Genomic DNA, 12,895 nt, shown 5'->3' with positions numbered 1-12,895 from the left:
CGTCTATAGACTAGACTATAGGCAAGTATATAGACTAGACTATAGGCCAGTCTATAGACTAGACTATAGGCCAGTCTATAGACTATATACCAGTCTATAGACTAGACTATAGACCAGTCTATAGACTAGACTATAGACCAGTCTATAGACTAGACTATAGGCCAGTCTATAGACTATATATCAGTCTATAGACTAGACTAGACTATAGACCAGTCTATAGACCAGTCTATAGACTAGACTATCTACCAGTCTATAGACTAGACTATAGACCAGTCTATAGACTAGACTGTAGACCAGTCTATAGACTAGACTATAGACCAATTTATAGACTAGACTATAGACCAGTCCATAGACTACACTATAGACCAGTCTACAAACAAGACTATAGACTAGACTATAGACCAATCTATAGACTAGACTATAGACCAGTATATAGACCAGACCATAGACCAGTTTACAGATTAGACTATAGACCAGTCTAAAGACGAGACTATACACCAGTCTATAGACTAGACTATAGACCAGTTTATAGACTAGACTATAGACCAGTCTATAGGCAAGACTATAGACCAGCCTACAGATTAGACTATAGACAAGTCCATACACTAGACTATAGACCAGTCTATATACTAGACTATAGACTAGACTATAGACCAGTCTATAGACTAGACTATAGACCAGTCTATAGACTAGACTATAGACCAGTCTATAGACTAGACTATAGACCAGTCTATAGGCTAGACTATAGACCAGTCTATAGACTAGACTATAGATCAGTCTATAGACTAGAATATAGACCAGTCTATAGTCTAGACTATAGACCAGTTTATAGACTAGACTATAGACCAGTCTATAGACTAGACTATAGACCAGTCTATAGACTAGACTATAGACCAGTCTATAGACTAGACTATAGCCCAGTCTATAGACTAGACTATAGACCAGTCTATAGACTAGACTATAGCCCAGTCTATAGACTAGACTATAAACCAGTCTATAGACTAGACTAAAGCCCAGTCTATAGACCAGACTAAAGCCCAGTCTATAGACCAGACTATAGACCAGTCTATAGACCAGACTATAGACCAGACTATAGACCAGTCTATAGATCAGACTATAGACTAGTCTAGACTATACACCACTCTAAAGACTGTAGTCTGTAGACTAGACTATACACCAGTCTATAAACGATACTCTACACCAATCTATAGAATGTAGAATGTACGCTTGACACGTGTCATATTTTTAATATATTACATACGTAAATGGGATTTTCCCATTTGAAAATAGTATATAACCTTTAAAACCCTCTTTGACAACAATGTATGATTGATTACAGACTAAGCAAAGAAATCTCCACCTTAAATTCAATGTGCTATAACCACGCCCTTTTGCCTTTTTATATACAAATGAATATTTCGCATTAATTAAGTCAAATACTAAGCGAAAATTATCAAACGTAAATTGTACCAGTTACCGAAATGTTCGATAGATTTTGGGGTCGTGGCAATAATTTACAAGCAACTCGTGAAGCTACGGCTTATCTGTTTAAAAATCATCTTTACATGGGTTTACAACCAACTAAAAAATGGAAGCCACTTTATTATATCTACTCAGCCTTTATTAATATATCGGTTTTTATTTGTTTGCCAGTATCGCTCACTTTAAGCTATTGCTACGAATTTAGCCAAATGACAACCATGCAGTTCTTGACTTCATTCCAAATGGTCACCAATGTTTGGGGTATACCAGTTAAAGTTCTAACAAGAATGTTTTTCATAAAACATCAGCACCAGGCCTTGGATATATTGGACACTTTAGATGCTAGATGCCAGCGACAGGATGAATACAAAAATATACGTTCTTGTGCCATAATAGGCAATCGTTTGGCATTATTATTTATGGGTTTTTATGTTCTCTACTCAACAGTTACTATGATATCATCAGTGAGTATGGGACATCCACCGTATACGGTATTTATGCCCTTAATGGATTGGCGTAATTCTACATTGGATTTTATAACACAATCTACAATTGAATATATTATCATGAATTTGGCCTGTCTTCATCAGGCTGGTAATGATGTTTATGCTGTCATTTATGTCTATGCCATACGGACTCATATGCAGATATTGGTGAAACGTGTCAGTAGATTGGGGGCGGATAGGGATGGAAGTAATGATAAACATTATGAAGAGTTGGTAATGTGCATTAAGGATCATCAGAATTTGTTAAGGTGAGGGGAGATATATTGACGGAACTATAGATCAGATAGTAGATTAGACTACAGACCGGAATTTAGACTGCAGACTAAACAATAGAGTAGACTATAGAACAGATTATACTCGAGACTATATAATCCAAAATGCAGATTGGCTATAGACAATATATATATATATAGTCCAGACTATAAACTTGTTTATAGTCGAGACTCTAGACTAGTTTATAGTCCAGACTACAGACTAGTTTATGGCCCAGAATATAGAATAGTTTATAATCCAGACTATAGATGAATTTATAGTCCAGCCTATAGTCGAGTTTGTAGTCCAGCCTATAGACGAGTTTGTAGTCCAGACTATAGACGAGTTTACAGAACAGACTATAGACGTGTTTATAGTCCAGACTATAGGACAGACTATAGACGAGTTTATAGTCCAGACTATAGAGAGATTTATAGCCCAGACTACAGACGAGTTTATAGTCCAGACTATAGACGAGTTTATAGTCCACACTCTAATCCAGTCTAAAAAATAATTTATAGTCCAGCTTATAGACGAGTTTGCAGTCCAGCCTATAGACGAGTTTGTAGTCCAGACTTTAGTCGAGTTTATAGCCCAGCCTATAGACGAGTTTGCAGTCCAGCCTATAGGACAGACTATAGACGAGTTTATAGTCCAGACTATAGACGAGTTATAGTCCACACTATAGACGATTTCATATTCCAGACTATAGACGAACTTATAGTCCAGACTATAGACTAGTTTATAGTCCAGGAGAGTTTATAGTCCATACTATAGAATAGTTTATGGACCAGACTATAGACTAGTTTTTAGTCCAGTCTATAGACTTATTTAAAGTCGAGGAGAGTTTATAGTCCATACTATAGACTAGTTTATGGACCAGACTATAGACTACTTTATAGTCCAGCTTTTAGATCACAATAAGTTCAGCTAACACTATGTTTCGCTTATTTTTCTTTCACGGCTTGTTAGAAATTATCAGTCCCCTAATTTCGATCACCATTTTTATCCAGTTCATCGTTACCGCCGTCATACTCGGCACTACCTTAATTAACATTCTAATATTTGCCGATTTATCGGCCCAAATAGCTTCGGTAGTTTATTTGCTAGCCGTTTTAATGCAAACATTTCCATGTTGCTATTATTCGACCTGTCTAATCGATGACAGTGAACAGTTATCATTAGCCATTTTCCATTGTGAATGGTTTGACAAGGATAAACGTTTTCGCAAAATGTTAATATTCTTTTTGATGCGTTCACAGACGCCCATAACTCTAACAGCTATGAAATTATTTCCCATAAATGTCAGCACAAGTGTGGCAGTAAGTTAATTTTAATTTTGAAATAATTTGTGGATTTAGTTTTGATTTTTTTTCTTCTTTCTTTTCAGATAGGAAAATTTTCATTTTCTTTATATACTCTTATAAAGCAAATGGATTTTGGTGAAAATTTAAAGAACTAATGGGGTTTATCGTGGAGTATGCGAGTTTGAGGTTAAGTAATATAAATTTGTAGTAGTTTAAGTTTTATTGCTTTGAAATAAATGTTGTTTAATTAGTTAATTGTTGAATTTTTAATTGTTATTAAAAAGAAAAAGTTTTGTTGCAGTAGTTTAAGCGTTTGGGAAAGGTTGGGTGCTGCAGGTTAGATGATGGCCTTTTGTTTGTTAGACATTGATTTTTTATATAAAATATGAATAATTTATTTTAGTTTAAACTTTCTTATTTAATAGTTTAAATAACTTATTAAGAACTAAAACTTTTTCTTAAAGTTTTTACAACAAAATATTAAGTTTTATATATAAAATCTAGATTAACTTAAAAGTAAAATTAGTCTTAAAAGAAAAATTATTAGAAAATGTTTAAAATAACAACTACTGCACCGGGAAAAGATTTAGTACTAAAGGAAGCTAGTGAGTATCTTACAAACCTATATTTTGGCAAACAACTTAATGTTTTGATAACTCCATTTAGCCTCTAGCAAACCTAAGGTAAAAACCAAACAAGCTCTTACCTATTTATATCGTTGTTTCCGTATATTGGGTCTCTATCGTACCGGGAAATATAAATATGCTTATATCATTTATAGCATATTTATACACTGCAGTGTAACCATATTCCTGCCCGCTTCGTTTATAGCCAGCTACTCCGTGGAATCTAATAAGAATTTAGACTATGATACTCTCTTCACCTCCATACAAGTGGCCATTAATGTTTTTGGCTGTTCTCTGAAAATCTGCATGTTATTGTATTTCATACCACATTTGCTGACGGCCGAACCAGTACTCGCCAAATTGGATGAACGTTGTGTGGCCGAGGATGAAATAGAATTGCTGTTTAAGATCAAAAATCTGGGGCGTAAATTGGTGGTTAATTTCTCTATAACCTTTTGGAGTTATGCCACCTCTACTTTTGTAGTTTCTATGTTGGCGGGTCATCCTCCTTATTCGTTATATTTGCCGCACATTAATTGGCGCAACTCTACTTGGGAATATTTTGTGGCTTCCTTCATAGAGTTTTTACTCATGGATGCTGCCTGTTTTCAGCAAGTGGCCAATGATTCCTATGCGGCTGTTTATGTTTGTATTTTAAGGGCTCATGTTAATATTTTGCGCCTCAGAATAAGGAAACTAGGGTCAGATCCCCATAAAACTCTATTGGAAAATGAACAGGAATTGAAAATGTGCATTAAGGATCATAAACATTTAATCGAGTAAGTATTTTTCAACTCATCCACTTCCATTTAAAAGCAAGTATTTCTCTCTTTCCCCTAGACTATACCAGATCATTTCACCTGTTATTTCCGCCACCATATTCCTACAATTCACCAATACTGCTGGCATTTTGGGCATTACTCTGATTAACATGTTGATCTTTGCTCGTGGTTATTCTTCTATTATTGCTTCTGGCTTTTATGTTCTGGCGGTGGTGGTGGAGATCTTTCCCTTGTGCTATTATGCCAATTGTTTAGTTTGTGATAGTGATTTGCTGAGTGTTGAAATATTTCATTCCACCTGGATCCAACAGAATTATCGCTATCGCAAAATGTTGATATTTTTCATGCAACGTTCTCAGCAAACTATGCAGTTGATGGCCGTGAAAATGTTTCCCATTAATTTGAATAGTTTTATCAGTGTAAGTAAGGTTCCTGCTGGAAGATGTCTAGAGATTTCAGTAGTTTATGATTCTCTTTAAACTTTTTATGGTCACGATAACCCTTCCTTTCTTTCCTTTTACTAGATTGCAAAATTTTCCTTTTCACTTTATACGCTCATCAAAAAAATGGGCATCAAGGAGCGGTTGGGTTTGCAGTGAAGATTTTCGTTGAGGGAATAACGATTTTTATTATATTTTTTATAAAACTTATGTAAAATTACATGAAGAGAAAATAAATCAATAACTGATAATTCATAAACAACAACTAAAGTTTCCATTCTTTCCTTTCTTCCGTTTTAAATGGGAAATTGTTATATATAGAACGTGTAGAGGTGGATAGGCAAAGCTAAGAAAGGTAACGCCAGTTGGTTGGTATTAATTTCTAGTTCTTTGCAAAATTATCCATCAAAAGCTGGAGATTGTTAAGGACATTACTGTGAAGAGAAGCTTTTGATTTGCTTCAACATTGTTCTGCTATTCCGAAGAACAGTCTTCTTTAATTCCTAAGATAATTGGATCTTCGCTCCCGAACGACCCGTGTCTTACTCGTCCAAAGATTATGAACATAGCAACAATCCTTTTCGTTCTAAAGACAATTGGATCTTCGCTCCCATACGACCAGAGTCTTGCTCGACCATAGATTGTCAACTCAGCGATAATTGTATCAACCAATAACAAACAATATTCTTCAAAGAAACTTGAAGAAGATTGTTATCTTCTTCGAAGAAAGCTTACCTTTGTTTGGATCAACAACATTTTGATCTTCCAAAAGACAAATTCCTTTGATTAGCTGGAAATTGATAAGGACATTACTGCAAAGAGAAGCCTTTGATTTGCTTCAAAATTGTTCTGCTATTCGGAAGAATAATCTTCTTTCGTTCCCAAGACAATTAGATCTTCCCATCCAAGCGACCCGAGTGTTACTCGACCAAAGATTGTAAACTCAGCGACAATCTTCTTTCTTTCCCAATACAATTGGATCTTTGCTCTCGAACGACCCGAGTCTTACTCGGCCAAAGATTGTCAACTCAGCGACAACTTTATTAACCAATAAAGAAGATTGTTATCTTCTTATTCGAAGAAAGCTTAACTTTGTTTGGATCAACAACATTATGATCTTCCAAAGACAAATTCCTTTGATTAGATTACTCCCAATTTTAACTAAGATCTCTTGAAGTTTTTCTTAAGAATTAGCATTATTATTTCACTTGTTATTTTGATGTTTTGCTCATTCGAAAAAACGATCCTGCGATTAGTTGTGATTCTGCTAACAATCTCCTCAATCAACTTGAGATTTCTCCAACGCTATAACTTCCTGGAGATGGTAGTCCAAAAGACTTTCTTTTCTATCTTTCCATTCTTCCAAAATGTGTCTTATAGAGCTGAGATCTGCCTGGAATATTTTCGCCTTTAATTTTTGTTTGGACCAGCAAAGTCTTGCCTTTTCTTAAAACAAATCTCTTCAGAAATAGTTAAAACTTTCTACCAAACTACATCGGATGTTCAGGCGCAAATGTATGAGGAACGTTCTTCCAAGTGATTCTCTCCACCGAATCTGATGTTTAGACTTGAATATTGGGAATCTCTAACCGCCTGTAATGTTATCAACAAACCAAACAACATTGAATGATTAGATGTGAATGTATTAGGAACGTTCTTCCCTCCCAAGTGATTCTATAAAGAGAATTATACTTCGAGATTTAGAAACTACAAGAGACGTTAAACCTCTCCAACGACTTCCGATGTTTAGACGTGAATATATTTTGATTTTCTAAACGCCTAGAATGTTTTCATCAATATTCAAAGTGCTCTTATATTGGTTTGGACCAACAAAGTATTACTCTTTAATAGAACAAATATCTTCAGAAATTGTTGAAGTTTTCCACTAAACGACATAAAAATGTTCTTCTCTCGAATCTGATGTTTAGACTTGAATATATTGGAATCCTCTAATCGCCTGGAATGTTTTCACCTCAACAAGCGACATTAATTGTATTAGGAATATCTTTCTCTCCCAAGTCATTCTTCTCAATTACCATAATAGACCCGAAATAGGCCTAGGTATATTTCTTCGGATTTGGTGTAACATACATTCTCCTTTCCTTTTTGGGAGATGGGCACTAGAGCACAAAGAGTAGAGGAAGTCTGTAAACGTCATAACTTCATGAAGTTTAGAGCGACATATTAAACCCTTTGTAGTGTTTGTAAGAGATCCAAAATTCAAAATTTGGCTCAATAACCATGTACACTTTACAATATTCAACTAAGAAATGTTTCTTGTTAAAATCCAGCAGAACAAAAGAAGCTTTAGCAGCTATTTGAAATGCAGCAGGACTTTGGCCCTGAAACTTTTGTAAACGAAACTTTTAGTTTCTTGAAAAGTGTGAAAAAATTAAAATTTCTTTTGACAAAAAAATATGCATATTTAGTTGTATTGTTTAAAATAATTGTTGCATTTTTAATTATTGTTGGGAAAAAATAAAGCAAAAGTCTAGACAATTCTAATGTTAACACTTTGAGGAATAAAAATGAAAACTTTAAGGGGAAAAAACAGTTCAAAGTTGGAACACTTATGGTGTAATGGATTCTTATCGATAAGAAGAAGATAACAGTTTTCAAAACTCTTTATTCGTTTAACTCGATTATACGAATGATCCCAATTAGAGACAACAAAACAGTCTCCAATAATAAATAGATGGGAAAGCTCGAGCTCGAGGATGGTGTTGACCGTTAAGTTTACCACCAGTAGTACTAAGATCATCATAGTCTATAGTCTAGTCTATAGTCTAGTCTATAGTCTAGTCTATAGTCTAGTCTATAGTCTAGTCTATAGTCTAGTCTATAGTCTAGTCTATAGTCTAGTCTATAGTCTAGTCTATAGTCTAGTCTATAGTCTAGTCTATAGTCTAGTCTATAGTCTAGTCTATAGTCTAGTCTATAGTCTAGTCTATAGTCTAGTCTATAGTCTAGTCTATAGTCTAGTCTATAGTCTAGTCTATAGTCTAGTCTATAGTCTAGTCTATAGTCTAGTCTATAGTCTAGTCTATAGTCTAGTCTATAGTCTAGTCTATAGTCTAGTCTATAGTCTAGTCTATAGTCTAGTCTATAGTCTAGTCTATAGTCTAGTCTATAGTCTAGTCTATAGTCTAGTCTATAGTCTAGTCTATAGTCTAGTCTATAGTCTAGTCTATAGTCTAGTCTATAGTCTAGTCTATAGTCTAGTCTATAGTCTAGTCTATAGTCTAGTTATAGTCTAGTCTATAGTCTAGTCTATAGTCTAGTCTATAGTCTAGTCTATAGTCTAGTCTATAGTCTAGTCTATAGTCTAGTCTATAGTCTAGTCTATAGTCTAGTCTATAGTCTAGTCTATAGTCTAGTCTATAGTCTAGTCTATAGTCTAGTCTATAGTCTAGTCTATAGTCTAGTCTATAGTCTAGTCTATAGTCTAGTCTATAGTCTAGTCTATAGTCTAGTCTATAGTCTAGTCTATAGTCTAGTCTATAGTCTAGTCTATAGTCTAGTCTATAGTCTAGTCTATAGTCTAGTCTATAGTCTAGTCTATAGTCTAGTCTATAGTCTAGTCTATAGTCTAGTCTATAGTCTAGTCTATAGTCTAGTCTATAGTCTAGTCTATAGTCTAGTCTATAGTCTAGTCTATAGTCTAGTCTATAGTCTAGTCTATAGTCTAGTCTATAGTCTAGTCTATAGTCTAGTATAGTCTAGTCTATAGTCTAGTCTATAGTCTAGTCTATAGTCTAGTCTATAGTCTAGTCTATAGTCTAGTCTATAGTCTAGTCTATAGTCTAGTCTATAGTCTAGTCTATAGTCTAGTCTATAGTCTAGTCTATAGTCTAGTCTATAGTCTAGTCTATAGTCTAGTCTATAGTCTAGTCTATAGTCTAGTCTAGTCTAGTCTAGTCTAGTCTATAGTCTAGTCTATAGTCTAGTCTATAGTCTAGTCTATAGTCTAGTCTATAGTCTAGTCTATAGTCTAGTCTATAGTCTAGTCTATAGTCTAGTCTATAGTCTAGTCTATAGTCTAGTCTATAGTCTAGTCTATAGTCTAGTCTATAGTCTAGTCTATAGTCTAGTCTATAGTCTAGTCTATAGTCTAGTCTATAGTCTAGTCTATAGTCTAGTCTATAGTCTAGTCTATAGTCTAGTCTATAGTCTAGTCTATAGTCTAGTCTATAGTCTAGTCTATAGTCTAGTCTATAGTCTAGTCTATAGTCTAGTCTATAGTCTAGTCTATAGTCTAGTCTATAGTCTAGTCTAGTCTATAGTCTAGTCTATAGTCTAGTCTATAGTCTAGTCTATAGTCTAGTCTATAGTCTAGTCTATAGTCTAGTCTATAGTCTAGTCTATAGTCTAGTCTATAGTCTAGTCTATAGTCTAGTCTATAGTCTAGTCTATAGTCTAGTCTATAGTCTAGTCTATAGTCTAGTCTATAGTCTAGTCTATAGTCTAGTCTATAGTCTAGTCTATAGTCTAGTCTATAGTCTAGTCTATAGTCTAGTCTATAGTCTAGTCTATAGTCTAGTCTATAGTCTAGTCTATAGTCTAGTCTATAGTCTAGTCTAGTCTATAGTCTAGTCTATAGTCTAGTCTATAGTCTAGTCTATAGTCTAGTCTATAGTCTAGTCTATAGTCTAGTCTATAGTCTAGTCTATAGTCTAGTCTATAGTCTAGTCTATAGTCTAGTCTATAGTCTAGTCTATAGTCTAGTCTATAGTCTAGTCTATAGTCTAGTCTATAGTCTAGTCTATAGTCTAGTCTATAGTCTAGTCTATAGTCTAGTCTATAGTCTAGTCTATAGTCTAGTCTATAGTCTAGTCTATAGTCTAGTCTAGTCTATAGTCTAGTCTATAGTCTAGTCTATAGTCTAGTCTATAGTCTAGTCTATAGTCTAGTCTATAGACGTTAAGAAACTTTAGCAGGAAAAATAATCATTTAGACTTCTTTCCCAAAAGTCATGATTTTCAAGGTTTTGCTTTAAAACTCTCCTAGATGAGTCTCTTCCCTATTCCAACTATTTTTATACATTCATTAACTATTACTAAAAATGCTATTTTAATTTTAATTAATTATTAAAAACTCACGAACTTTAAACGAAAGTTTTTCTTAACCCAAACATTATGCACATTTAAAACGGTAACTAAACTTTTTAAGAACTTTTTTTTTCAACAGATTTTATATAAAAATCACAAAAATCTAAAGACACAAGTTTAGTTATTTAATCAAAATGTTTAAAAACACTAAAGCAGATGAACCGATATTCATTAAAAAAACTAGTAAGTTTTGGTTTCAAAATTGGAGTTTAAATTAAGAATTAAAAATTTTCCTTTTAAGCCAAAATTACACCAAAGGTTACCAGCAAAGACTCCACCACTTATCTGTTTCGATGTTTTCGCATAATGGGTCTTTGTAGGACGAAGAAGCACAAATACTTGCACCTGCTGTGGTCCATTTTTGTACACTTCAGTGTTACCATTTTCTTGCCTTCCTCTTTTCTAGTCAGCTATATGCGAAAATCGAGTCAATTTGAATATGATACCTTACTAACCTCCATACAAGTTGCCATAAATGTCATAGGTTCTTCGATGAAAATATGTATGTTGTTGTATTATATACCTCATCTACTAACAGCTGAGCCCGTAATGGCTAAATTGGATGAACGTTGTATGGATGAGGATGAAATAGCTTTACTCTATAAACTTAAAAGTTTGGGTCGCCGTTTGGTGGTTAGTTTTGCTACCTCATTTTGGAGTTATGCCACCTCTACGTTTATAGTATCTATACTGGCGGGTCATCCACCCTATTCATTGTATTTTCCCTATATCAATTGGCGCAACTCCAAATGGGAATTTATTGTGATTTCTATAATAGAATGGTTGTTAATGGGTGGTGCTTGTTCGCAAGAAGTGGCCAATGATGCCTATGCTGCTGTTTATGTTTGTATGCTAAGGGCTCATGTGAATATTTTACGTCTGAGAATTAGTAAATTGTGTTCGAAACCTGATAAAACTTTGGAAGATAATTTGGAAGATTTGAAGCTGTGCATTATGGATCATAAGAATATTATAGAGTAAGTCCTTAAATTATAAAATAATTTTAGTTTTAATATTTTTTCTCTCTCTACAGACTTTATAATATCATTACACCCGTTATTTCCGCTACAATATTTCTGCAATTCACCATAACTGCCGGTATTCTAAGCATTACTCTGATTAATATGATGATCTTTGCTAAGGCTGTTTCCTCCAAAATAGCCTCTTGTTTTTATGTGTTAGCCGTGGTAGTGGAAATCTTTCCCTTGTGCTATTATTCCAATTGTTTAATGTATGACAGTGATCGTTTAAGTGAGGAAATCTTTCATTCCTCCTGGATTCACCAGAGTCCTCAGTATCGTAAAATGTTGATATTTTTCATGCAGCGTACTCAACAGACCATAGAATTTATGGCGGGTAAAATATTCTACATTAATTTAAATAGTTTTATCAGTGTAGGTTTAATGTAGTTTCCCATAAATTTTCTTAATTTATAATGTTCTTCTATTATTCCAGATCGCCAAATTTTCTCTTTCTTTGTACACTCTAATCAAGAAAATGAATCTTAAAGAGAGACTCGGTTTGCAGTAAGACGAAAAGCAAAGTTTACTTCAAGGGATTTTTATGCAAAATCTTTATTAGAAACAAAAACTAATTGCTCGGATATAATAAAGAAATGCTTGTAGCACCCGTTATAAATTACAACATAGTTTTCCTTAAAGGAAAGAACATTTTTTATTGAGAACAAAAATGGATTGCTTAGAAATAATAAATGTTTGCAGCACTCGTTAGCACTGGAATTCACTTTATCAGCTAAAATTGGGTTTACAGTTAGTTATCGAAAACACTAATTCATTGCTCAAAAAAAATTGATGAATTGGTAATATTGGTTAAAAGCACTAAAACTTATATCAAATAAAAACGTTCCATCAAAACTCTAAAATCAGCTGTTGTTTCTTATATAAACATACAATAAATGGTGATAACTCCAGTCCAGTCAAGTTTATAGTATTATCTACAGTTTAGTCTAAAGTCTTCACAATAGTCTAGTCCATAGTCTAGTCCATAGTCTAGTCTATAGTCTAGTCTATAGTCTAGTCTATAGTCTAGTCTATAGTCTAGTCTATAGTCTAGTCTATAGTCTAGTCTATAGTCTAGTCTATAGTCTAGTCCATAGTCTAGTCTATAGTCTAGTCTATAGTCTAGTCTATAGTCTAGTCTATAGTCTAGTCTATAGTCTAGTCTATAGTCTAGTCTATAGTCTAGTCTATAGTGTAGTCTATAGTCTAGTCTATAGTCTAGTCTATAGTCTAGTTTATAGTCTAGTCTATAGTCTAGTCTATAGTCTAGTCTATAGTCTAGTCTATAGTCTAGTCTATAGTCTAGTCTATAGTCTAGTCTATAGTCTAGTCTATAATCTAGTCTATAGTCTAGTCTATAGTCTAGTCTATAA

At 33.9% G+C, this 12,895-nt stretch overlaps 3 protein-coding genes across 3 annotated transcripts; all 3 read left to right on the top strand.

The window, feature by feature from the left end:
* Nucleotides 1–1,481: 1,481 nt before the first annotated feature.
* Nucleotides 1,482–3,702, top strand: LOC119603953 (odorant receptor 7a-like). The gene is made up of 3 exons (XM_037956258.1): nucleotides 1,482–2,235; nucleotides 3,204–3,562; nucleotides 3,631–3,702. Exons 1-3 carry the CDS (start codon nucleotides 1,482–1,484, stop codon nucleotides 3,700–3,702), a joined length of 1,185 nt encoding a protein of 394 aa, XP_037812186.1.
* Nucleotides 3,703–4,097: 395 nt separating this feature from the next.
* On the top strand, nucleotides 4,098–5,554 carry LOC119603952 (odorant receptor 7a-like). Its single transcript, XM_037956256.1, has 4 exons — nucleotides 4,098–4,152; nucleotides 4,214–4,952; nucleotides 5,014–5,374; nucleotides 5,480–5,554. Exons 1-4 carry the CDS (start codon nucleotides 4,098–4,100, stop codon nucleotides 5,552–5,554), a joined length of 1,230 nt encoding a protein of 409 aa, XP_037812184.1.
* A 1,954-nt stretch (nucleotides 5,555–7,508) lies between these two features.
* LOC119603965 (odorant receptor 42b-like) lies at nucleotides 7,509–12,033 on the top strand. The gene is made up of 4 exons (XM_037956269.1): nucleotides 7,509–7,542; nucleotides 10,745–11,480; nucleotides 11,537–11,897; nucleotides 11,959–12,033. The coding sequence occupies exons 1-4, from the start codon at nucleotides 7,509–7,511 to the stop codon at nucleotides 12,031–12,033; spliced, it is 1,206 nt and encodes a 401-aa protein (XP_037812197.1).
* The last annotated feature ends 862 nt before the right edge of the window (nucleotides 12,034–12,895 follow it).

This window comes from Lucilia sericata, unplaced genomic scaffold (genome assembly GCF_015586225.1).
Source record: "Lucilia sericata isolate MDLA Ls3-8-SP2 unplaced genomic scaffold, ASM1558622v1 Contig000349F_arrow, whole genome shotgun sequence".
NCBI classification, from domain to species: Eukaryota; Metazoa; Arthropoda; class Insecta; order Diptera; family Calliphoridae; genus Lucilia; species Lucilia sericata.
Note: the sequence above shows the minus strand (reverse complement) of the source record. Positions and strands in the feature narration are given on the sequence as shown.

Bases quoted from the DNA above. Each gene is read 5' to 3' on its own strand.
- LOC119603953 (XM_037956258.1), top strand. From the start codon at position 1,482: ATGTTCGATAGATTTTGGGGTCGTGGCAATAATTTACAAGCAACTCGT. The intron at 2,236-3,203 runs GGTGAGGGGAGA...TTTTCTTTCACG, and splicing joins GGATCATCAGAATTTGTTAA to GCTTGTTAGAAATTATCAGT. The intron at 3,563-3,630 runs GTAAGTTAATTT...CTTTCTTTTCAG, and splicing joins ATGTCAGCACAAGTGTGGCA to ATAGGAAAATTTTCATTTTC.
- LOC119603952 (XM_037956256.1), top strand. From the start codon at position 4,098: ATGTTTAAAATAACAACTACTGCACCGGGAAAAGATTTAGTACTAAAG. The intron at 4,153-4,213 runs GTGAGTATCTTA...AACTCCATTTAG, and splicing joins TTTAGTACTAAAGGAAGCTA to CCTCTAGCAAACCTAAGGTA. The intron at 4,953-5,013 runs GTAAGTATTTTT...TCTTTCCCCTAG, and splicing joins GATCATAAACATTTAATCGA to ACTATACCAGATCATTTCAC.
- LOC119603965 (XM_037956269.1), top strand. From the start codon at position 7,509: ATGGGCACTAGAGCACAAAGAGTAGAGGAAGTCT. The intron at 7,543-10,744 runs GTAAACGTCATA...TTTCCTTTTAAG, and splicing joins ACAAAGAGTAGAGGAAGTCT to CCAAAATTACACCAAAGGTT. The intron at 11,898-11,958 runs GTAGGTTTAATG...CTATTATTCCAG, and splicing joins ATTTAAATAGTTTTATCAGT to ATCGCCAAATTTTCTCTTTC.